At 52.0% G+C, this 25046-nt stretch overlaps 2 protein-coding genes across 4 annotated transcripts in view; one reads left to right on the forward strand and one right to left on the reverse strand.

Moving 5' to 3' along the window:
• The window catches only part of ATP2A1 (ATPase sarcoplasmic/endoplasmic reticulum Ca2+ transporting 1), a 19930-nt gene extending 15503 nt beyond the window's left edge, over positions 1–4427 (forward strand). The window contains exons 13-23 of one of the 2 annotated variants that reach the window (XM_053557004.1): positions 19–144; positions 279–497; positions 1452–1787; positions 1949–2169; positions 2271–2473; positions 2654–2739; positions 2822–2955; positions 3059–3176; positions 3328–3445; positions 3694–3737; positions 4142–4427. In XM_053557004.1, the coding sequence (XP_053412979.1) occupies positions 19–144; positions 279–497; positions 1452–1787; positions 1949–2169; positions 2271–2473; positions 2654–2739; positions 2822–2955; positions 3059–3176; positions 3328–3445; positions 3694–3698 (1566 nt within the window). In that variant the 3' untranslated portion in view covers positions 3699–3737; positions 4142–4427. The remainder of the gene's footprint in view (positions 1–18; positions 145–278; positions 498–1451; positions 1788–1948; positions 2170–2270; positions 2474–2653; positions 2740–2821; positions 2956–3058; positions 3177–3327; positions 3446–3693; positions 3738–4141) is intronic. The other variant, XM_053557002.1, reaches the window with a different exon arrangement.
• RABEP2 (rabaptin, RAB GTPase binding effector protein 2) lies at positions 4384–20509 on the reverse strand. Of its 2 annotated transcripts, none has more exons than XM_053557013.1 (13): positions 19943–20509; positions 19341–19550; positions 17320–17528; positions 11764–11874; positions 11328–11678; positions 9542–9637; positions 9345–9443; positions 8316–8471; positions 6158–6335; positions 6020–6031; positions 5861–5916; positions 5393–5509; positions 4384–4996 (listed from the first exon to the last, which is right to left on the reverse strand). In XM_053557013.1, exons 1-13 carry the CDS (start codon positions 19989–19991, stop codon positions 4895–4897), a joined length of 1746 nt encoding a protein of 581 aa, XP_053412988.1. In that variant the 5' UTR covers positions 19992–20509; the 3' UTR covers positions 4384–4894. The 2 variants fall into 2 exon arrangements, with proteins under 2 accessions (XP_053412988.1, XP_053412989.1); XM_053557014.1 differs by having other exon boundaries at positions 17320–17477; positions 19943–20506.
• Between the last annotated feature and the right edge of the window lie 4537 nt (positions 20510–25046).

A 25046-nucleotide genomic window follows, 5' to 3' on the forward strand; every position in this document is an offset into this window, starting at 1 on the left:
CTATGTCTTCTCTCCCAGGTGATCCGTCAGCTAATGAAGAAGGAATTCACCCTGGAGTTCTCCAGAGACAGAAAGTCCATGTCTGTCTACTGTTCCCCAGCCAAATCTTCTCGGGCTGCTGTGGGCAACAAGATGTTTATCAAGGTCAGAAACAGGAGTGTGCCTCAGCCCCAACCCCTTCTTCCTAATCTAGGACCCTTCTCCTACCCTGCTCTGCCTCCTCTCCCTACACCCTGGAAGGCAGGCAGAAGGCTCTGAATGCTGTCCTGGTCTCCCAGGGTGCCCCTGAGGGGGTTATTGACCGCTGTAACTACGTTCGAGTTGGGACTACCCGGGTGCCACTGACAGGGCCAGTGAAGGAGAAGATCTTGGCAGTGATCAAGGAGTGGGGCACTGGCCGGGACACCCTGCGCTGCCTGGCCCTGGCCACCCGCGACACCCCCCCGAAGCGAGAGGAGATGGTCCTGGATGAGTCTGCCAGGTTCATAGAGTATGAGGTGAGCAGATGAGGCCAGCCATTGTCCTGAAGCTGGCAAAGCACTGAGTTTCCGTCATCTGCCTCACCCTTCACCACCCTTGTTATTTCCTATCTTGTCAGTCAAATTCATGGATTTATAGAACAAGCCATACAATCCACAGTACATTCTAGTTTGAAAGAACTTTGTGAGTCATCTAGTCCATGGTCCAAGGTACTACTTTAAGTGTTATCTATGAGCCAAGCTTGGTAGCTTGTGCATGTAGTTCTAGCTACCCAGGAAGCTGAAGCAAGAGGATCATCTGAGCCCAGGAGTTTGAGGTTGCTGTGAGCTATGATGATGCCATGGCACTCCAGCCTGGGCAACAGAGCAAGACTCCATCTCTAAAAAAAAAAAAAAAAAAATTGTGATCTGTGGACTGGTCTTTGATGGGGTAAGGCACTTGCATCAGAACAGGAATCAACATCATTCAGCACACTGCAGGGCCCAACAGACATGTTTTACAGTGAGACTGTCCTGAGGCTGTTGATCTGTGTTCTGGCACAGGCTCCTTACTTATGGTGGACTGGCCCTCTGAACACCAAGGTCCACTTCCTTAGTTTTATAGAAGGAAGATAGGGGCCCAGCAATTTGCTGAAAGTTGCGGGGCAAATGGTGGCACTGAAAGCAGAAACCACCAACCTGACTTCCAGCTCAAAATGTCTTCCTATGAAAGACACTATCTGATCTGGACCTATGGCAGGCCTGGCATTTGCCAGGACCTGCAAATACACAGATGAATGACAAACATCCGCTTTTGAGCTTCCAAGGTCCCGCAGTGTTCTGACACCAGGCCTTGAGGCTTCCAGCCCAGGACTCAGGCTCTCCCCCACTTCCCAATTTTTCACCTCATCCCACCCCACCAGCTTCCTCCCTGACTCATTTTCCAAGTCTCTCCTTGACCTTGACCTGTTGCTATCTGCTCTGTCTTCCCAGATGGACCTGACATTCATTGGTGTGGTAGGCATGTTGGACCCACCACGAAAGGAGGTCACTGGCTCTATCCAGCTGTGCCGGGATGCTGGGATCCGAGTGATCATGATCACTGGGGACAACAAAGGCACAGCCATTGCCATCTGCCGGAGAATTGGCATCTTTGGGGAGGATGAGGAAGTAGTAGACCGTGCCTACACAGGCCGAGAGTTTGACGACCTGCCCCTGGCTGAGCAGCGAGAAGCCTGCCGACGTGCCTGCTGCTTTGCCCGTGTGGAGCCCGCACACAAGTCAAAGATTGTGGAGTACCTGCAGTCCTTCGATGAGATCACAGCGATGGTGAGACGCCCAAGCAGCTGTGGGCTTCTTAGTGGGAGTACGGGGGCCCAGGGCAGGGAGGGCCCTGGTGGAGATGCATGAGGAGAGGATTCAGGCCCGAAGGAGGGGTCTCACGGAGGGGTGTGCAGAAGGCACCCTGAGCAACATCCCCCAATACTCAGACAGGCGATGGGGTCAATGATGCCCCAGCCCTGAAAAAGGCCGAGATTGGCATTGCCATGGGATCTGGCACTGCTGTGGCCAAGACTGCCTCTGAAATGGTGCTGGCTGACGACAACTTCTCCACCATCGTGGCTGCCGTGGAGGAGGGCCGTGCAATCTACAACAACATGAAACAGTTCATCCGCTACCTCATCTCCTCCAACGTGGGTGAGGTGGTCTGGTGAGCAACCAGGGCAGGCATCCTCGGGGAGCAGGGGCTGGGTGGAAGGTAGCCACAGGTTTGGGTGGCAAGGCAGATGTGCAACTGCCTCCTTTCGGCAGCATCTTCTTGACAGCCGCCTTAGGGCTGCCTGAGGCCCTGATCCCTGTGCAGCTGCTGTGGGTGAACTTGGTGACTGATGGGCTCCCAGCCACAGCCCTGGGCTTCAACCCACCAGACCTGGACATCATGGACCGGCCCCCCAGGAGCCCTAAGGAGCCCCTCATCAGTGGCTGGCTCTTCTTCCGTTACATGGCAATTGGGGGTGAGCAAGATGGGACCCACAACCCTTCCCAGCCCTCAAGACTGACCCCCTCTCTGGGACACCAGATCCCTGAGTACAGCTATCCTGATAGGTCCCCTTCCTCCACCAGCTATCTGTCCATGGCCACGTGAGGCTCCCAGCCCCCAGTACTGATCCCTGACTCCCTTCTCTCTGTCACAGGCTATGTGGGTGCAGCCACAGTGGGAGCAGCTGCCTGGTGGTTCCTGTATGCAGAGGATGGGCCTCATGTTACCTACAGCCAACTGGTAGGAGAACAGAGAGGCAGGGGCTAGGAGGGTGACATGGAGACATCTCTGGGCTCTCAAACTCCCGTCCATTCCCCTGCAGACTCACTTCATGCAGTGCGCAGAGGAGAACCCTGACTTTGAGGGTGTGGACTGTGAGGTCTTTGAGGCCCCTGAGCCCATGACCATGGCCTTGTCTGTGCTGGTGACCATCGAGATGTGCAATGCACTCAACAGGTGGGCCTTCCCACCACTCCTGCTGCCTGCCCCCAAGGCTTCTGTCCTTACTCCTCCAAGCCCCTCACTATCTTTGCCCTATATCTCCCATCGCTGCCCGCAGCCTATCTGAGAACCAGTCCCTGTTGCGCATGCCACCCTGGGTGAACATCTGGCTGCTGGGCTCTATCTGTCTCTCCATGTCCCTCCACTTCCTCATCCTCTACGTTGACCCCTTGCCGGTGAGCCTGCCCCCTTCCCATGCCCCAGCCCAGGGAGCCCCCATAGGGACTGTGACCACTACCACTGGCCTGGACAATGCCATCCTGACTCCCTGTCCACCCACTCCTGGGAGGGCACCTGTCCTTCCTTATACTTCTGCCCCGCCCTCAGATGATTTTCAAGCTCCGGGCCCTGGATATCACCAAGTGGCTCATGGTCCTCAAGATCTCACTTCCCGTCATTGGGCTTGATGAAGTCCTCAAGTTCGTTGCCCGGAACTACTTGGAAGGTAGGAAGTGCTCCTCCTCACACCTGTGGGCCCTACCCCCTACAGCCCCTACTTTCTGCGCTGCGATGGGCGCTGCCCCCTCTTCCTTTCCAGGTGAGTAAGTTCTCCTGGGCCTTGGCAGGACCAGCGTTCACTAGGGAGCAGCCCCCAGCCCTCTCCCACTCCCTCTGTGCCCATGGGGCCATCTCCTCGGCCCCCACCTGCCCCCCATCTTTGACAATAGTGTCTCTTGTCCTCTCTGGCCATAGGATAACTGTTCCCCCTCCTACATCTCTTTGAACCCGTGTCACAGGTATCACCCCCTTCTTGCCAGAGCCCCAGCTGCTGTGCCCTCGCCGCCCGCCCCCAGCCCCCTCCGCATTCAAGGTCACTTGCGCTTGTGGCTCCAATTGGAGCCACTGCCGCTGCTGCCACTGCTGCGCCTCCAACTGGGTGGGCCACACCCGCTCCCAGAGGTGCCCTGGGCACCACTGTCTTGCTGTGCTGCGCTGCGATGACGCGCTGGCTGGGCTGTCTCTATTGCTGGGGCTGCAGGGGTAGAGAGGGGGGAATGGTGTCTGGGCACAGGTGAGTTAGGGGAGAATGAGGCTGGGGTGACTCTTCAGCTGGTCAGGTGAGTGTGCCAAGAATTCAGCTGGTGGACCGTCTCTCCCCAACCACCCCCACTTGCTTCATCCGTTCCCTTTCTCCTTCCAGATCCAGAAGATGAAAGAAGGAAGTAACCATCCTTTTGTCCTGTCTTCCCCACCCTGATAGTGATGCATCTTCAGCCAGAGCTGTGGCACAGATCCTTCCCCTCCCCTGAAGTGTTTCTGTTTATAAACACAATGTACCCCCTACCTTTCCCCTCCCCATTTAGCATCCAACCCTCCCTTTCAACCTTGTAAATCTCCCCTTCCCGACCCCAAGGGGGTTGCAGGGACAAGGCGACCGACTGAGCTGAGCTGCTTATTTATTGAAAATAAATGACAGAAAAGTCTGACTTTGCCTCTGTGCTTGTCTTGAGGCCTGGGTTGAGCCGCTGTGGACAAGCGTCTTAGTGTCATGCAGACTAGAGAGCAGCTATCTGTCCCAGGGCCTGGGGGTGGGGGGTGCTACACAGATGGAACAGGGACTCCCAACCTTCAGAAGCCCTACTGTGCTGGGGCAGGGGACATTACGAGCTGGCTGGGATGGCAGCATATCAGCCAGAAAGCCACAGGGGTGGGCCTACCCCTTTGTTTCTGGGAGGGGTTTAGGACCCTCATCCAGATATCATCCCTGAGAGCAGAAAGCCCAGCCACCACTTGAGAGGAGGCTCCAGAGAGGCAGGGCAGTGTCAGCCCTTTCACTTCAACCCCTGGCTAAGAGAGGGTGAAGACTCCATCCGAGACCCCCAAACCCCAGACCTCATGGTACAGGAGTAAAGAAAGGTATCTTCCCTAGGAGGAGGGGTGTTTGCCCGGCCTCTCAGGTGTCCCTGATGTCCCTGACGTCCCTTGGGGGTGCCTCATCCAGAATGCTGTGCACCTGCTCCAGAGTCTCTGCCTGGCGGATCCGTTCTAGGCGCACCTGTGCGTAGGGTGGGGGGACACAGCCTCAACTTCACCTGCCAGGCTTCTATGGTGGCCACACCACCACCCTAACCCACAGTGAAATCAAAGTCAGTGGAGGAAAGGGTCCTGTAAGAGCAGCCTGAGCAGACCCATGAGCAGCTGGCCACCATGGGGTTGATACCATGAATGGCGCTGCAGGCCTATGTGCAAGGCCATGCACTAAGGGCTTCACACAACTGGCCAAGATGTGCACAAGAGAGCTTCAGCTTTTTATGGAGCAGTAGCTTGGAGAGAAGGACCATGTTAGCTTCTGAAGGAGGAAGGGATGGCCCCAACTGGGGGAATGTCCTTACAAGACCCAGGATAGGTCACTTGCAATCAGCCAGCCTGGTGTGGCAGGGACATGTCATACCTGCAGGGCCTGGGACAGTCGTACGAAATCCCTCTGCACCTGTTCACTGGTCTCCAACTCAGCTTGCAGCCGCAGCACCTTGGCCCTCTGCTCTGAAAGAAGGTCTGGGAGTTGGGCCTAGGGGAACAGGACACTGAGCCAGGCTGGGCTAAGCCTTAGGTCAGAAGGGGGGTTATGGCTAAAGCAACAGGAGGTCCAGACACCACAGCTGCCCCTTCTTCTTCTTTTTTTTTGCAGTTTTTTGGCCAGGGCTGGGTTTGAACCTGCCACCTCTGGTATATGGGGCTGACGCCCTACTCCTTGAGCCACAGGTGCCACCCACGGCTGCCCCTTCTACACCACCCTGACTCTGACCTCCTCTGTTTGGTGGGAGCCTGGAAGCTTCCCCAGAACTTCCTGACCCTTGGCTGAAGGGAGACACAGAGGGTAGGAGGAGCTGGTGAGGGTCCACCCCGAGCGCAGCCTCACCTTGCTCTGTTCCTGCTGCATCCGCTCCATCTCTGTCCTCAGGCTGCATAAGGAGGCTGGGAAGTCAGACGAGGGCAAGACAGGGCAAAATGTCAGGCCCACACCCCCTCTTCTTCCCAACCTGACCCAGCCCCTGGGTGGGCGCCAGTCCTGACTCACCCTCCAGCACCTCTGTGTGGGAAGAAAAGAAGGAAAGGTCATGGCCAGGGTTCGCATGGACTCCTCTCCCCTCCCGTGGCCTACACTGGGCCTGGGTGGTCCCGACCCAGCAAGTTGGGGAGGTCTCCTCTGCCTCACCTGTCTCCTCACGCTGTACCCTCAGCTGCCCATCCAGGCTGGCCCTGGTGGCCTTCTCCTCTTCTAGCACCTCCCTCAGTGTCACAATCTCAATCCGCAGACGCTCAGCCGCGTGCTCCTGGGCCTGTTGCCGGGCCTGCGCCTCCTGCCGAGTTTGGCGCACCAGCTGTTGTAGCTCCTGGAAGACACTTGAGTCACTGGCTGGGCTGAGCACGGGGCAGGAGAGCAGGATGGTGTGGCCCGCTGGCCAAATGGAGATTGCAGGAAGGAAGGGAAAGGAAGGAAACGGCTAAAATGGGAAAGAGGCCACATGCCCACAGTAGGGAAGAGGGATGAACACTCTGCGGTACAGCAGTGGAAGCAGACTAGCCACAGCCGCAGTGCCAGTGGGTGAAGCTTGGAAGGGGTGCCAAGTGAACATTCCAGAAGATTACCTAAGGCAAGATACCCTTTTATAAAGTCTCAACAACTAAAGTTAAGCAGCACTCTATTGTTTATGTAGGAACCCTGCACCAAAAAACAAGAAAGACAACACAGCCAGAAATAGGTGGGGTCCTCAAAAGCAGATGCCAGCTGTAGTAGTCAGGGTATGGGATATCCAGGTGATTGTTATACTGTAATTTCTTTTTCTTTTTTTCTCTCTCTCTTTTTTTTTTTTTGAGACAGAGTCTCACTATGTCACCCTCCCTAGAGTGCCATTATGTCATAGCTCACAGAAACCTCAAACTCTTTGGCTTTAGTGATTCTCCTGCCTCAGCCTCTCAAGTAGCTGGGACTACAAGTGGCCGCCACAATGCCTGGCTATTTGTTGTTGCTGTTGTTGTTGTAATTGTTACTGTTGTTTTAGCAGGCCTGGGCCAGGTTCAAACCCACCAACCCTGGTGTATGTGGCTGATGCCCTAACCACTGAGTTATGGGCGCTGAGCCTCCCTTTTTTTTTTGAACAGAGTCTTGCTCTGTCTCCCTGGGTAAAGTGCTGTGGCGTCATCATAGCTCACAGCAACTTCAAACTCCTGGGCTTAAGCAATCTTCCTGCCTCAGCTTTCCCAGTAGCTCGGACTATAGGCACCACCACACCTGGCTAATTTTTTTCTATTTTTAGTAGAGACAGGGTCTCACTCTTGCTCAGGCTGGTCTCAGGCTCCTTAGGTCAAGCAATCCACACTCCTCGGCTTCCTTGAGTGCTAGGATTATAGGTGTGAGCCACTGTACCTGGCCTATAATTTCTAATACATTAGCTTCTTTTCTTTTATTTTTAATTAATTAATTTTTTTTTTTTTTTTTTTTTGAGACAGTCTCAAGCTGTCGCCCTGGGCAGAGTGCCGTGGCATCACAGCTCACAGCAACCTCAACCTCTTGGGCTCAAGCGATTCTCTTGCCTCAGCCTTCCAAGTAGCTAGGACTACAGGCACCCGCCACAATGCCCAGCTATTTTTTCTTGCCGTTGTTTGTTAGTGTTGTTTTAGCTGGTCAGGTCAGGTACAAACACACCAGCCTCAGTGTATGTGGCTGGCATCCTACCCACTGAGCTATGGGCACTGCCCACATTAAATAATTAATAAACCCTATTATGCTGGTAAGTCAACAGATGCCATGCATAGTTCAATGACAACAGCTTGCTGTGAACCAAAGATAATAATGGATTCAACATTGTGGATTTTTTCTTTTATTTGAGACAGAGTCTCACTCTACATCCTGGGTAGAGTGCTATAGTGACCTTGCTCAGAGCGACCTGAAACTCTTGGAGTCAAGTGATCCCTTTGCCTCAGCTTTCCTGAGTAGCTGAGACTACAGGTGCCTGCCACAATGCCTGGCTAGCTTTTCTATTTTTGATAGAGACAGGGTCTTGCTCTTGCTTAGGTTGGTCATGAACTTTAACATAGTAGATTTTATGTCACTTAAAAATAGCAAACAAACCAGATTACTGCTTCTTTGGGGTCAAGTACTCTATTCTCCTCATGCCGATGCTGGGAAGCATGTAAGGCCCCAGTTTTCTGATGAGGAAACTGGGCCTTCAAGAAGTCAAATGTGTAGGCCAAGCTAACACCCAGTAGCCTAGGTCTGCTCCCAGTACTTGGGTCCCAGCCAATGGCTGGCTTTGGCCAAGGAGCAGGGGCCCTCAGGGGGCCCAGACTCTCAGAGCCCACACCTCACTTACCGGCACCACACTGGGCAATGACTCCTCCTCACCCTCGTCCTGCTCCAGGCCCTGGGGAGCTGAAGATGGTGGCTGCTCTGCCCGGAGCCCTTGGTTTTCCTCATTCAGCCGCTTTACCTCATGGCGCAGACACTTGTGGGAGGTGACCAGCTCTGCCTGGGGACAGACAGTACAATGCAATGAAGGTGACCATGAGGCCAAGCCCTGAACCCAATTTTCAGGATAACTGCCAGAAAGCCATACCCCATAGCACCTGAGCAAGAAAGGAGCATCCTTCACTGAGCACCCTGACTGCCACACTCCTCAGACACCCGTTTTTTTTTGTTGTTGTTGTTGCAGTTTTTGGCCAGGGCTGGGTTTGAACCCACCATCTCCGGCATATGGGGGCACTGCCCTGGACACCACTGTTGATCAGAGGTCACATACTGGCAGCCAGAGCCCAGGCTGGCTATTTTATTTGGTCTGTGTTATTTTTAAATTTTAAAGTAGTTGCCAACTTTAAAAGATAGCAGATAATACACACATACCCAGTTTTCTGCTTTCTCTTGAAAAATCAGAAAATTTGGCAGCATTGAGCCCAAGTTCCCAGGCAGTTCTTGGTCAGTGCAGCCAAAGAGCAGCAACCCTTGCCCAGGCCTCTCCTGCTAGGCTATGCACCCCTTCCCATCCCACACCTGGCCCAAATCAATCATCAACATCATCTCTCCAGTCTTGGTAAGTATCTGATTTGCTGTTAATCCCCATGACTCTGAGAACTAGGCCCATTATCTCAGTTTTACAGATGGCAAAGTGAAGGCTCTGGATTTGTGAGATTAGCTCACAATCTTGTGACTCCTGTGACTCCAGAACCCCCATTCTGGCTTCAGCACCGGCCTCCTCTAAAGCCCTCTTAGCCACTTGGCACAACTCCAGGGTGAGGCCAGGGCAGCTGGGGGCAGGAAAGGTGCCTCAGTTTCCCACATGTCCCCACATTGCCCCAACCACTTCCCATCTGACCCCTCCCTCCTGCCTGTGCCACCTGGCACTCACCATCTGCAGCTGAACCCGCTCCTGGGCCTGGCTCACTGTCCCCTGCAGGGTCCGCAGCAGCTGTTCTGAGTTTTGGACCTGGGCCAGGAGCACCTGCACCTGTGGGTGGAAGGAGGGTAAGGGTAGGTCAGATTGATTCCAGGCAGTGGCAGGCAGCCAGAGGTCCTGTGGAGGCTCAAGCGGTAGCAGGAACCCACCTGTTTTGCACAGTCCTCATTGCTCCGTCTCAGGCCCTCTTGCAGCTCGTCCCGCTCACGGCTGACACTTTCCAGGTCCTTCTGCAGCTGCCGCCCCTGGCACAGAATCTGACCTCAGTCTGGATCTTCTAGGGGGTCTTCCTGCCTTATCACACCTCTCACTCCCTATCTCTGCCATCACCCACATGCTCATACCAGAAGCCCAAGACTGATGCTGACTCTTCTCTTCCTTTACTCTCCATGTCAACCCACCAGCAGGATTGCCTAGTTAACCTCCAAGTGGATTCCAAATCTTCCCACTGCCTTCCATGACCGTTGCCATCTCCTGGAGTTACTCTCTTCTCCTGTGGTCCCAGTCACTCCCTTCTCCTGTAGTCCCAACCACTCAGCTCCTCCTGTGGCCCCAGCACAAGCTGCCCCTACATACAGCGTGAACTAACAAAAGCCTAGAGTTGGGAGGCCTCTCCCTGGTTCGACCCTGTACCGTTGCCCATTTCTCCTCATGTAAGATGCAGACTCCACGGCAAGCCCATGAGGCCCTACTGATGTGGTCCCTGCCTTCCTTCCTGATCTCTCTACTCCTTGGTGGCCTTCTTGTTCTTCAGATACACCGTGGTCTATCCATCCTCAGGGCCTTTGAACTTGCAGTAGTTCTTTCTTCCCTAGACTTTTTTTTTTTTCATGAGTTAGGGTCCCACTCTGTCACCTGGCTAGAGTGCAGTGGTCTGATCACAGTTCACTATAGCCCTGAGCTCCTGGGACCAAGTGATCCTCCCACTTCAGCCTCTTGAGCAGCTAAAACTACAGATGCTAATTTTTTGTTATTTTTTTTTTAGACATGCGGTCCTGTTAAGTTACCCAGGCTGGTCTCTGAACTCCTGGCCTCAAGTGATCCTCCTGCCTCAGCCTCCCAAAATGCCCGGCTCTGCCCATAGTCTCAAACAGACTGACATCCTTCCCATCACCTGGTTCTTTTTTTTTTGAGACAGAGTCTCACTTTGTCACCCTGTGGGTAGAGTGCTGTGGCATCATAGCTCACAGCAACCTCAAACTCCTGGGCTTAGGCAATTCTTTCTTTTTTTTTTGAGACAGAGTTTCACTATGTCACCCTCAGTAGAGTGCTGTGGCATCAAGCTCACAGCAACCTCAAACTCTTGGGCTTAAGTGATTCTCTTGCCTCAGCCTCCCAAATAGCTGGGGCTAGTGCCCACCACAATGCCCAGCTATTTTTTTGTTGTAGTTGTCGTTGTTTAGCAGGCCCAGGCTGGATTCAAACCTACCAGCCCCAGTGTATGTGGCTGGAGCCCTAAGCACTGAGCTATGGGTGCCGAGCTGGCTTAAGCTATTCTTTTGCCTCAGTCTCCCAAGTAGCTGGGACTGTAGGCATCTGCCACAATGCCTGACTATTTTTAGAAGTGGGGTCTCACACTGGCTCAGGCTGATCTCGAGCTGTGAGCTCAGGCAATCCACCCACCTTGGCCTCCCGAGTGCTGGGATTACAGGCATGAGCCACCGTGCCCAGCCTCATCACCCCATTTTTAGCTCCAGCCTGAGCTTCGGTAGGTCCCCCTCACTGCCAGCCCCTATCCCACCACCCTATTCAGGTTCGTCCTTAGCATCTCCCTGTGACGATATCTTCCTTGTGCACACATGTGCATGTGTACATCTGGCTCCCTTCATTAGGAAGCAGCCGCTCTTCTCCCCTGTGGAATCACAGCTCCAACTCAGGACCTGGGCACAGGCGGTGCTCAGTACATCTGCTGGGGGACACGACCACACCACTCACCTCTACCTGCAGCTGTTCCCACTGGGTATCTGAGACAAGCTGGTAACCAGGAGGGGGCAGGTAGATGCCTTCAGGGACCAGGGTACCCGTGGACACCAGAGAGGCTGTCTCTTCCTGCTCAGGGCTCAGACCCTGGCGGCTGCGGGGCAGGGAGGTGCTGCTGCTGGCCCCGCCACCCAGGGAGAAAGAGGAGATGGAGGCACTGTCATCACAGTTGTGGGCAAAGGCCTCAGCCGCTGCACCTCCGTCTCCACTTAGCTCCTCCAGAGGCTCCAGCGGAGGCGATGGGTCTCGGGACATAGGCAGCAACTCCGTGGAGCCGTGCAGGGATGGGGGCTGCTGGGGCCGTCTCTAGGGAAGAGGAAGGCAAGAGGCTGGGGGGCCAGGATCTTGCAGAGCCCTTTCTTCCCTCAGCGTCCCCTGGCCGCCCCCTTACCTGCATCTCTTGAATCAGCTCCTCTGCCCTCAGCAGTTTCACCTTCAGCTCCTCGATCTCCTGTTCCATGGGGAGCACAATCTCCCGCAGTTTCTCCGAGTCCTCATGGGCCTGGAGGCAGGGGGTGTTGGGCAGTAACAATCCCCCCTCCTTGCTACTAGACCCTCATGTCTGTTCAGAGCTCCCTTTCCCAGCACATCAGCTCTCCTAATCCTCCCATTTCAGAGACAAGAACACAGATGCTCTGGAAGCTTACACCACTTGCCACAGGGCCTAAAGCAAAGGGGCCAATGTCATGACTTCCTTCTGTGACTCACTTACTTGTCACATCTTTCTTCCCCAACATCTACTTGTATTTTTGTCCAAGAACCTCACATTTTTCAGCTGGGCATGTGGTCTAAATTCTAGAACACCATCTACATTTCTTAGCTTCCCTGTAACTAAACGTGATCATCTGATGAAGTTCCAGAAAATAAGATGTGGCAGAGCCTGTGGCTCAGTGAGTGGGGCGCTGGCCCCATATACCGGGGTGGTGGGTTCAAACCCAGCCCTGGCCAAACTGCAACAAAAAAATAGCCGGGCGTTGTGGCGGGCGCCTGTAGTCCCAGATACTCAGGAGGCTGAGGCAAGAGAATTGCCTAAGCCCAGGAGTTGGAAGTTGCTGTAAGCTGTGTAATGCCATGGTACTCTACTGAGGGTGATAAAGTGAGACTCTGTCTCTACAAAAAAAAAAAAAGGAAACAGAAAATCAGAAAACAAGATGTGCCAAGGGCACCTTCCAGGACAACTCCATAAAGGAGGAGTGTATGCCTTTCTTTTTTTTTTTTTTGTAGAGACAGAGTCTCACTGTACTGCCCTCGGGTAGAGTGCCGTGGTGTCACAGGACTCACAGCAACCTCTAACTCTTGGGCTTACGTGAGTCTCTTGCCTCAGCCTCCAGAGCAGCTGGGACTACAGGCGCCCGCCACAACGCCTGGCTATTTTTTTGTTGCAGTTTGGCCGGGGCTGGGTTTGAACCCGCCACCCTCGGCATATGGGGCCGGCGCCCTACCCACTGAGCCACAGGCGCCGCCCATGTATGCCTTTCTTTATTCCTCCTTTTCCTCCTTCTTGCTGGCTGGAATGTAGACATGATGCGTGGCACTCAAAGCAATCATCTTGGACCACAAGGCAATCTGCTATCTATGGCAAATCAGCAATATAGGAGGAGCCTCAGTTTCTAACAACCTGTCATACACCAAAATAAAGCTTTTTTTTAGAGAGAGTCTCACTTTATTGCCCTCGGTAGAGTGCTGTGGCATCACAACTCACAGCAACCTCCAACTCCTGGGCTTAGGCAATTCTCTTGCCTCAGCCTCCCCAGTAGCTGGGACTACAGGCGCCCGCCACAACACCTGGCTATTTTTTGTTGCAGTTTGGCCGGGGCCAGATTGGAACCCACCATCCTCAGTTTATGGGGCTGGCGCCTTACCCACTGAGCCACAGGTGCCTCCCTTTTTTATTTTTATTTTTTGAGACAGAGTCTCACTCCACTGCCCAGGCTAGAGTGCTGTGGCATTATGAGAGCTCACTGCAACTTCAAACTCCTGTGCTCAAGTTTATCTTCCTGCCTCAGCCTCCCAAGTAGCTAGGACTGCAAATGTGCCATCCCTATGCCCAGTTAATTTTTCTATTTTTTTTTTCTTTCTTTTTTTTTTTTTTTTTGTAGAGACAGAGTCTCACTTTATCACCCTCGGTAGAGTGCCATGGCATCACACAGCTCACAGCAACCTCCAACTCCTGGGCTTAAGTGATTCTCTTGCCTCAGCCTCCCGAGTAGCTGGGACTACAGGCGCCCGCCACAACGCCCAGCTATTTTTTGGTTTGCAGTTCAGCCGGGGCCGGGTTTGAACCCGCCACCCTCGGTATATGGGGCCGGCGCCCTACCGGCTGAGCCACAGGCGCCGCCCTTCTATTTTTTTTTTTTTGTAGAGATGGTGTCTCACCATCTTATTGAGTCTTATTTAGGCTCATCTCAAATTCTCAGCCTCAAGCCATCCTCTCCTTTGGCCTCCCAAGGGGTTACAGGCATGAGCCACCACGCCTGGCTGGCTAACTGGTTTTCGTCATCTCTTTTCAAGCTTGGGATCCTGCTGCGTTTGTGCAGCCAACAGCCTCTGGACATCTATACTTGGATGTCACATAGGCGCATCTAAACTAATATAGCAAAGATTGACCACACAACAATGCCGTTTCTCCTGGCACAAACACTAGGTCAGCAGGAACGCCCTGCTAGCCACTAGATGTTCAAGGCAGAAAACCACCAGTCATCCTTGTCTCTATCTCCATCCTCTTTCTGCTCATGCCATTGCTACCTCTTCAATCACTCAAACAAGCTCAGTTCACCCCTCCAAATCTCTTACATGAATAATTACAACAGGAAGCTGAAGCCTATGTGACCCGAACAAAACCTCCTGACCCTGTCTAGTGGCCTAAATCCATCATCTGCAGGTGTCCCCACACAGTAGGGTTGGCTAGAACTGGAATTGAGCTAGCCACAGAGTGGATGTTCCTGCTGTGCCAGGGACTTCCACTGAGCAGAGCCCTCTCCTTCACCCCCCTGTGGAAGTATTTCTTGAGGAACACTCCATCTGCAGGTGCCAACCTCTGCTGGGAAACTGTGGGTTAGAAGCCTTCTCTTCCTGGGCTCCTGTCTTGATCTTTGTCTTCTTTTTGTTGTTGTTGTTGTTATCTTTGTCTTTCCTTCTTTTTTTAGAGACAGAGTCTCACTTTGTTGCCCTCAGGAGTGCCGTGGAGTCATAGCTCACAGCAATCTGCAGCTTTTGGGCTTTAGGCGATTCTCTTGCCTCAGCCTCCCAAGTAGCTGGGACTACAGGTGCCTGCCACAACACCTGGCTATTTTTTTGTTGCAGTTTGGCTGAGGCTGGGTTCGAACCCACCACCCTCGGTATATGGGGCCAGTGCCCTACCCACTGAGCCACAGGTGCCTTCCTCCTTGTTTTTTTTTTTTGAGACAGAGTCTCAAGCTGTCACCCTGGGTAGTGCCGTGATATCACAGCTCACAGCAACCTTGAAGTCTCAGGCTTAAGCAATTCTCTTACCTCAGCCTCCCAAGTAGCTGGGACTACAGGCACCTGCCACAGTGCCTGCCCATTTTTTTTTTACAGTTTTTGGCCAGGGCCAGGTTTGAACCTGCCACTCCCGGCATATGGGGCTGGTGCCCTACTCCTTGAGCCACACCCGGCTATTTTTAGTTGCCATTGTTTGGCCGGGGTGGGGGGAGCTGGATTCGAACCTGCCAGCTCTGGTGTATGTGGCTGGCACCCTAGCCGCCTGAGCTACAGGTGTCGAGCTGATCTTTGTCCTTCTATCCAGGTTATTTTATTTATTTATTTTTTTTGAGACAAAGTCTCACTATGTTGCCCTTGGTAGAGTGCTGTGACATCACAGCTCACAGCAACCTTTAACTCTTGGGCTTAAGTGATTCTCTTGTCTCAGTCTCACAAGTAGCTGGGACTACAGGTGACCACCAAAACACCCAGCTATTTTTTGGTTGCAGTTATCATTGTTGTTTAGCTGGCCGGGGCTGGGTTCAAACCTGCAAGCCTCGGTGTACATGGCCAGCACCCTACCCACCCACTGAGCAATGGGCGCTGCCTTCCATCCAAGTTATTTATTCCATCTTCCTGAGCCTCAGTTTCCCCATCCATGAAATGAGGAGCTGGTGACCAGACTGCAACACTGCCACCTCCTATATATATATATATATATTTTTTTTTTTTTTTTTTTTTTGAGACACAATCTCACTCTATTGCCCAGGCTAGAGTGCTATGGTGTCAGCCTAGTTCACAGCAACCTCAAACTCCTGGATTCAAGCAATCCTCCCACCTCAGCCTCAAGAGTAGCTAAGCCTATAGGCCCCCACCACAACAGCCAGCTAATTTTTTTTTTTTTTTTTTTTTTGTAGAGACAGAGTCTCACTGTACCGCCCTCGGGTAGAGTGCCGTGGCGTCACACGGCTCACAGCAACCTCTTAACCCTTGGGCTTATGCGACTCTCTTGCCTCAGCCCCCCGAGCAGCTGGGACTACAGGCGCCCGCCACAACGCCCAGCTATTTTTTGGTTGCAGTTTGGCCGGGGCTGGGTTTGAACCCGCCACCTTCGGCGTATGGGGCTGGTGCCCTACTCACTGAGCCACAGGCGCCGCCCAAGCTAATTTTTTTTTTTTTCAACTTTTGGCCGGGGCTAGGCTTGAACCCGCCCACATATGGGGCCAGCGCCCTACCCCTTTCAGCCACAGGTACCACCCTAATTTTTTTTTTTTGAGACAGAGTCTCACTGTGTCACCCTTGGTAAAGTGCCATGGGGTCACAGCTCACAGCAAACTCAAATTCCTGGGCTCAAGTGATTCTCTTGCCTCGGCCTCCCAAGTAGCTGGGACTACAGGCACCCACCACAATGCCTGGCTATGTTTTGGTTGTAGTGGTCATTATTGTTTACCAGGCCTCGGCTGGGTTTAAACCCGCCAACCCTGGAGCATGTGGCTGGCACCCTAACCACTTAGCTATAGGCACCGAGCCAATTTTTCCATTTTTAGTAGAGATAGGATTTGACTCTTGCTCAGGCTGATCTCAAACTCCTTACCTCAAGCAATACACCTGCCTTAGCCTCTCAGAATGCTAAGACTACAGGTGTGGGCACCTCGCCCAGCCTAAGATATTAATTTTTATTTTTTTTTATCTATCTCACAGGGCTGCCATGAAGATCAAATGAGGTGACAGTATAAATTTGCTTTGAAGTATTTGGTAATATGAGCTTCCTATTATTGTTAACAACAACAACAATAATAATAAAGGTGATATATCATAAAGATTAAGGACAAAAACTTTAGGACCAGCCTGCCTAGATTTTAAAATTCCAACTTTGCGGGTGGTGCCTGTGGCTCAGTGAGCTAGGGCACCAGCCCCATATTCCGAGGGTTCGAACCTGGCCCTGGCCAAACTGCAACAAAAAAATAGCCGGGCGTTGTGGAGGCTGAGGCAAGAGAATCGCCTAAGCCCAAGAGCTGGAGGTTGCTATGAGCTTTGGCACCATGGCACTCTACCAAGGGCAACAAAGTGAGACTCGTTTCAAAAAATAAAATAAAATAAAAAATAAAATTCCAACTTTGCTCCTTTTTATGTACCCAACTTAGGGAGAATTAATTACTGAACTTCTCCAAGCCTTACCTGACATGTCCAAGGGTCTCCCTCACAAGGGAAAGGGAGACAGACAAAGTCTGTTGGGCACTAAGCACAGCGCCAATGTGGCAAGGGTGACTGGAATTACCTCGCCTGTTGGTTCCCTTCCTTCTACACGATTTACCTTAATTTTGGAGGCAAGTGAACTTGGTCACTTACTGGTAAGGAGCAAGTCAGGATCCTGCCAAGCACAGAGCCAGGCCCTCCACAACATGCAATAGCTCTGTACTTTTCCTAGAATCACTAGGAACCCTGAGCCTGATGGCTGGGGAATGGGACATCCCAAGGGGGTGAGGCTAGCCATCCCAACCCCAACCTTTTCCATCTGCTTCTCCAAGGAGTCCAGAGGGTGAGCACGGGACAGCAGCTGCTTCAGGCGGACCAGCTCCCGGTCCTTCTCCTCACAGTCCTGCTGCTGCTGCTGCCGCTCCTGCTTCAGGGAAGCGATCTGGGCTTCATAGCTGCTGATGGAGTCTGGTGGGGCAGGAAGGGTGGGGGAGAGGGAGGGTCGGTGCACCAGCCTGCCTGTAGGTGAACAGGAGGCTCTCAGTGCGCTGACTCTCCCTGTGAGGCAATCTGCCACAGTGGGTACCACAGTGGGCTTTGCAGAGACACACACGGGCAATCACATAGCTTCCCTGTGCATCAAAGTCCTCAGGTGAAAAGGGGAATACTATTGACAACAGTGCTCAGCTGCTGTGGGATTAAATAATATGTGTAAGCCCTGTCCCTGTACATAATAAATACTGCAAACAAGATATCTATTCCTATTAATATATGCCATAATAATCAATATTTAATAATAGCAATTTTTTAAAAGACAGAGTCTCACTGTTATTATTTAGGACACATCTAGTGTTTTATATACAGTAAAGAAATTTTCCTTTAATAAATATAAGTGGGTTTTTTTTTTTTATACAATCAATGTCTTGCTCTGTCACCCCAGGTAAAGTGCAGTGGCATCATTATTTATTTATTTTTTTTTAGAGACACAGAGTCTCACTTTGTCACCCTCGGTAGAGTGTTGTGGCATCACAGCTCACAGTAACCTCCAGCTCTTGGGCTTAGGCGATTCTCTTGCCTCAGCCTTCTGAGTAGCTGGGACTACAGGAGCTGGCCACAATGCCTGGCTATTTTTTTGTTGGAGTTTGGCTGGCCACAATGCCTGGCTATTTTTTTGTTGGAGTTTGGCTGGGGCCCTATCCCACCCTTGGTATATGGGGCCGGTGCCCTACTCACTGAGCCACAGGCACCACCCCACAGTGGCATCATTGTAACTCACTGAAACCTCAAACTCCTGGGCTCAAACAATTCTCCTGAGGCAGGAGACAATTCTCCTGTAGCTGGGACTACAGGAACCTGTGACCATGCTTGGCTAATTTTTCTATTTTTTTTTTTTTTTTTTTTTAGAGACAACATCTCACTGTGTTGCTCAGGCTGGTCACAAACTTCTAAGTTCAAGCGATCCTCCCACCTTAGCCTCCCAGAGTGCTAGAGCTCTTAAAAAGTGTATCTATTTGAAGAACAGATATTAAATAACTAGCAGGGAAAGTTGTATATACGACTATGTTGTATAGGTATGTGGATGCCTGAAATATGGGAAATACAGCCTCAGAGTAGTCTGGAGTCAGGAGTGGTTGTTAGAAAAGGAAACAGCATGATGAGACGGAAATTCTAGGAAGTTTACTCTTGAAATCAATGTCAAGGCCAGTCTACAGAGGGAGATCTGTGAGAAGGCTGGACAACCACCTAGGAGGATCAGAGCTCCACTACAGCAAGGGCAGTGAGGCAGAGGGGTGTGGCCAGCTCTAACATCTGTTTCAGAGGCTCTGGTCTTGGCTAGGGGAAAGAGATGAGAAAACAAGAAAGGCAGCTGAGGTATCTGAGGCTGGGGGAGTTGGTACTTCCTGAATATGGGGAATTTGAGGTGGAGGGAGGGAAGCTGGTACTTGGGGATGGGGGGACAGATGTAGGCGTATCTGGGGAAGGATGAAAATCAGAGGATTAGACTCACAGAGCCTGGGCCCAGACTAAAATGAGGCTGGTTCAGGGAACTGAGAAGTTTCTCTTCATCTTCAGGGTTGATCAGTCATCAGTGAGGCACAAGAGATGACTCTGGGCAAGGGAACTGATAGAAGCTCGGAGCTAAACTTAGCTGAAACTGCTAAGTTAGAGCTGCTGCTATCATGTGTAGTACCTCTAGGCAAATTAGAAAAGGGTGCCCCTTCCTCCTGCTCACAGGCATGCCCCCTGCTATGCAGTCCTGCAACCTACCTATCCCCTTAGTCATGTACTCCCCTCTATGGGGCTGATGGGAGGGAGGAACCTTGGTCTCACCTTTCAAGATGGTCTGCAGCGAAGCCACCTCCTCTTGGCACTGCCGCTGAACTGCAGCCACAGCCTCGGCCTTCGTGCTCTCGCTCACCTCCGCCACAGCCTTCATGGTCTCCATTTCTGCGAGGGCGCCTGCCAGCTCAGCCCGAAGTCGGCCCAGCTCGCCTGACTCGGCCTCAGCCTTTGCCCCTTCCTGGGGCTGGGGGTCCAGAGCTGTAAGGAATAGGCATCAGCCTCTTCCCATCATTTCTCGGATCCCCAACACTTCAAGCCACCCATCAAAATCAGCAGGTTCTGTAACCCAGTACTGCGGCCACGTTTACTTTGCCTTCACCTGGCCCCGCCCAGCTCACCTGGCCCCGCCCCTTCCCCACCTTGCTCAGCCTAGCGTTGCCACGCATTCCCTACCTTTCAGTGGCCCCGCCCCTTCATCAGCAGGCCACGCCCCTCAGGCAGGGACTTCAGGCTCCGCCTTCCCTTTCCCAGAGGCGTGGCCCCACCCCTTTCTCTACTCGCCCCTCTCCATCCCCCCTTCCGTCAGCCGCCGAACATGGCCCCGCCCCCGGCCTCACCGCCCCCCGCGTGCATAGACGGCCCGCACGTACCTGTCCGCGTTTGTTGCCTCCGCCTGTCCTCGCCCGCAGCCGCCGCCATAGCTTCAGCGCAAACGGCGGATTCCCGCACTCCCTGGAGACGGCGCGCACCGCTTCCGGGTCCTCTCGGCTGTTTCCGGATCCGCTCGGCTATTTCCGGATCGGCCCCAGGCCCGAGGTGGGGGAGTGCCGAGCCTGGACGAAAGATGCCCGAGTCAGCCCCGGCTCCGCCCCTCTCCCGACTTGGCTGGGTCGCGCTGTTAAGTGAGGACTCCTGCTCTTCAAACCCCAAAGAAGTTTTTTTCCTTCAAAGACCCTGACGTCTCTCCGTGACCTTGGAAGTTCTGCTCCAATCACGCCTTCGAGATGCTGGCGGGTCTCGGCCTGGGAGGACGAAGCGCGCTCTCTCTCCCGCCAAGGCGGCATCCAAGCTGTGATCTGCCCCTGGCCACGCTTCCGCCGCAGCCTGGCTAACACTGCAGCAAGTTGTGGCCGAGCCCTCCCTGCACCTCCGCCCTCGTGGAGTGTCCCTCGGGACAGGGCTGGGTCGGCCTCATTTTTCTGGGCGTCCCTGAGTCCCTGCGGAGTCAGTCCTTGTGGGCCAAAACCTGCACGTCCCCACCTCCATTTTCATATTCAACCAGTCCCCGCTTCCTGCTAATCCCCCTTCCATTCCTAACGCCTCACAAATCCCTCCCCTCCCCTTGCCTAGATCAGGAGCTCTTTATCCGTGACCTTCACTCCTGAAGGGTGACTGGCAATTCAAACTTTCCTCGAGAACCTCAACCTGTTTCTCCTCTATAAAGGACACTCCAGGAACCTGGAAGTCCTGTAAATTCTCCCTCCAATGTATTGAATATTCCAGAATGTATCCCTTTCTCTCCATCTCCAGCGCTAACACAGTCGCAGCTCCCCTCATCTCCTGGAGGTCCACAGTGCCTATCCTACCTGCTCCAGGGTGTCTTGGCCACTTGGTTAGTTAATTCTCCCAAAGCAGTTGATTTGGGAGAGTGATTTTTGTAAAATATAAATTATGTCTCATCCCTGCTAAAAACCTATTCAGTTTGGAAATAGAAATAAGACATGAATAGACATTTCACTGATGTCACAAGTAGCCAATATCCGCATCAAAAATGTTCAACATTGGCCATTAGGGAAATTTACATTAAAGCCACAGGTACAGGCTGGGTGGGGTGGCTCATGCCTGTAATCCTAGCACTCTGGGAGGCTGAGGCAGTTGGATTGCCTGAACTCAGGAGTTGGAGACCACCCAGAGTGAGACTTCATCTCTAAAAGTAGCTGGGCATCGTGGCAAGCATTTGTAGTCCCAGCTACTTGAGAGGCTGAGGCAAGAGAATCGCTTGAACCTGAGAGTTTGAGGTTGCTGTGTCACCAGGGCACTCTACTGAAGGCAACAGTTAATCTAAAAAAAAAAAAAAAAAAGCTGCAGGCACTTTAATCACTACACACTTCTCAGAATGCTAAAATAAGAGTGATAACACCAAGTGCTGGTGAGTATGCAGAGAAACTCGCTTTCTCATATATTGGGAGGGTTTTTCTTTTTTGGGGGGCGCTTTTGTTGTTTTGAGACAGGGTTTCACTGTTGACCTGGATAGAGTACTATGGTATCATAGCTCACAGCAACCTCAAACTTCTAGGTTCAAGTGATCCTCTTTGCCTCAGCCTCCCTAGTAGCTGGTACTACAGGCACCTGCCATAACACACAGCTATTTTTTCTATTTTTAGTAGAGACAGGGTCTCGCTTTTGCTCAGGCTGGTCTCAACTCCTGACCTCAAACAATTCACCTGCCTGGGCCTCATACATTGATGGGAATATGAAGTGGTACAGCCACTCTGGAAAAGAGTGTAGCAGTTTCTAACAAAACTAAACATGCACTTAATCAAACTTTCCCCTTCTTCAGGTCTCAGCTTAAATGTCACCTCCTTTCTGACTACCTCCATCATCTGTCTACCCTTATATTACATCAGAACACTTCTCACCGTCTAAAATTGTTTATTGGTTAACTTGTTTATTACCTGTCCCCCTTATCTTTCCTTGGCCCCAAAACTTGCATCAAAGGCCCATGAGATTAGGAATACTTTCTTGTTGCCTGCTTTTCCCCAGCCTATAACAAGGTGCTGGTAATTAAACATAGTAACAAATAAACCTTTGATGAGTGAATGGATGAATGAGCACTTTTCACACTGATCTCAGGGGGAGCTGTGGAAAACACAAATCTGGTCCAGTCAACTCCTGATTGATTTATAAATCCTCAATAGCTTCTTGCCCTCAGAATTAAGTCCACATTCCCTGTAAATGTAGCAGGGTATCTGGAGAAGTAGATGACATGATGACTAGAAATAAGGCTTCAACCAGTTTGGGAAGAGGCTTCACAGCAGCAATTGGCTTGGATTTTATCTGGCCTGGGTCCTGGGAGCTGTTGAAGGCTGTTAAGCACAAACTAATTATCAAAGAAGTTCTCTTGAAATGCAGAAAACAGGTGGGAAGCAAAAGACACAGGGGAGGAGTCCCAGGACAGAAGCTATTGAATTGCTTCTAGTTGTGAAGGAAGGGTCCAAATAAAGAAAAAAAAATTTTTTTTTTGAGACAGTCTCATTATGTCACCCTCGGTAGAGTTGTGGTGTAACAGCTCACAGCAACCTCAAACTCTTGGGCTCAAGCGATTCTCTTACCTCAGCTTCCCAAGTAGCTGGGACTACAGGGGATGGCCATAACGCCCAGCTATTTTTTGGTTATAGTTGTCATTGTTGTTTAGCAGGCCCCAGCTGGGTTCGAATCCGCCAGCTCCAGTGTATATGGCTGGCTCCCTAGCCGCTGAGCTACAGATGCGGAGCCAGAAAGAGAAAACTGATTATAGAAATACTTAAGATAGGGCAGCGCCTGTGGCTCAGTGAGTAGGGCGCCGGCCCCATATGCCGAGGGTGGCAGGTTCAAACCCAGCCCCGGCCAAACCACAACAAAAAAATAGCCGGGCGTTGTGGCGGGCTCCTGTAGTCCCAGCTGCTGGGGAGGCTGAGGCAAGAGAATTGCGTAAGCCCAGGAGTTGGAGGTTGCTGTGAGCCGTGTGACGTCATGGCACTCTACCGAGGGTGGTACAGTGAGACTCTGTCTCTACAAAAAAAAAAAAAATACTTACGATATAAAATGAACTAGCCCTGGTGACTGAACACATGTAGGGGAAGAGAAAGTTTACTTTCAGTCTTCCTGACTTCTTACTTTCTTTTATTCAAGAAATACTTACTAAGTACCTATTAGATGCCAGTGTACATCTAAGGACAGTAAAGATCCGTGTTCTTGAAGAATGGCTATTCTGGTGCGGGAGGCAGATGAGAAGACTAACAAATTAACAAGCCTGATCTGAGATTGGGGCAAGTGCTGGGAAGGAAATAAAATAAGGATGTGAGGGCCAGGCATGGTGGCTCACACCTGTAATCCTAGCACTCTGTGAGGCTGAGGTAGGTGGATCACTTGAGCTCACAAGTTCAAGACCAGCCTGAGCAATAGTGAGACCCTATCGCTACTAAAAATGAAAAACTGAGGCAAGGGGATTGATTGCTTGAACTCAAGGGCTTGAGGTTGCTATAAACTATGACACCATAGCACTTAGCAGGGCAAGAAAGTAAGACTCTGTCTCCAATAATAATGATGATGATGATGGTGGTGAGGATGATGATAAGGGGGCAGTGCCTGTGGCTCAGTGAGTAGGGCGCCGGCCCCATATACCGATGGTGGCAGGTTCAAACCCAGCCCGGCCAAACTGCAACAACAACAACAAAAATAGCCTGGCGTTGTGGCAGGCGCCTGTAGTACCAGCTACTCAGGTGCCCCGGCCCGCGGGGAATTCAACGGGGACCTGGGAAACAAAGGGGTCAGTCGAATGAGGGGACAAGAGACAGGAAAGAATGAGAGCAAGTCAAGGGTCTGATCAAGCTCCGAAGAGTTTATTGTTTCAGCTGGGCTTATAAGCACACAAACGAGGAAGTAACTAAGGGCTGTTCCTAGCAGAGCGGGGAGGGGGCTAGTTTCTGGAAAATTACTAGGAGAACCCTAAGGCGGGGGGGTGCATTTTTGAGGAGATATGCAAGGGGAAAGTACCGTTGCTGTTTATGGTTGAATTACTGAGAATAGTTTGCTCATAAAATCAAGATAGCAAGGGGCATTCTTGTGATATGTTTTGGCTCCCGGCACTCAGGAGGCTGAGGCAAGAGAATCGCCTAAGCCCAAGAGCTGGAGGTTGCTGTGAGCTGTGACGCCACAGCACTCTACCAAGGGCAACAAAATGAAACTCTGTCTCTAAAACATAATAAGGATGTGAGATCAAAAACGTACAGTGTGGAGGGAGGGGGGTGAGAGAAGGCCTATCTAAGGAAAGAGCCTTGACCAATACCTGAATAATGGAAGGAGCCAGTCAAGCAGAGCAGAACAAAGATCCAGGAGGAAGAACAGCAAACGCAAAGGCCCTTAGGTGGGAAAGCACTTGGCAAGTTAGAGCGTGGTGTGGAAGGAGAGTAGTGGAGTGACCCGGTAGGAAATGTTGGCGGCACTCAGTCTTGTAGGCCATGGCTAGGCATTGTTTTGTTTTAGGCAGATGAAAAGCTGCTGACATGTTTTAAGCAGGGCACTCACATGCTCTAGGGAGAGCTAGACTAAACAACTGGGTAGTTGAGCACTCTTCATTTCCCAGTGCCCCACTCTTCCCCCTCCCAGCCCCCGGGCTGGGCAAAGGAAGTGGAGGCTCAGCCACCTGGAGGGTCCCCTGGGACTTGCCCTGGGGCAAACAGGAAGCCACAGCTTGGTGAGACAGGCCTGGGAATCTGCCAGTGAGAAAGTAGGTCTCTTGGGTCTCTGGACCCTTTCCCTGAGTGCCTATAACAGTAACAGACACAGAACACACACATACTCTCTCTCTCTCTCTTTCACACACACACACTCACACACAAACACTTGTACCCCTACAGAGCAAGGGAGAGGAGAGGATGAGGAGGCCCAGGGCAGAATAAGGACAGATTGAGGAGTTGGGACTGCTGTGTTCTAGTCCTCACTATACCACCAGCTCAATGTGTGCTCTTAGGCAAGACCCTTCTTGGGGTCCTA

The sequence above is a fragment of the Nycticebus coucang genome, chromosome 12 (assembly GCF_027406575.1).
Source record: "Nycticebus coucang isolate mNycCou1 chromosome 12, mNycCou1.pri, whole genome shotgun sequence".
NCBI classification, from domain to species: domain Eukaryota; kingdom Metazoa; phylum Chordata; class Mammalia; order Primates; family Lorisidae; genus Nycticebus; species Nycticebus coucang.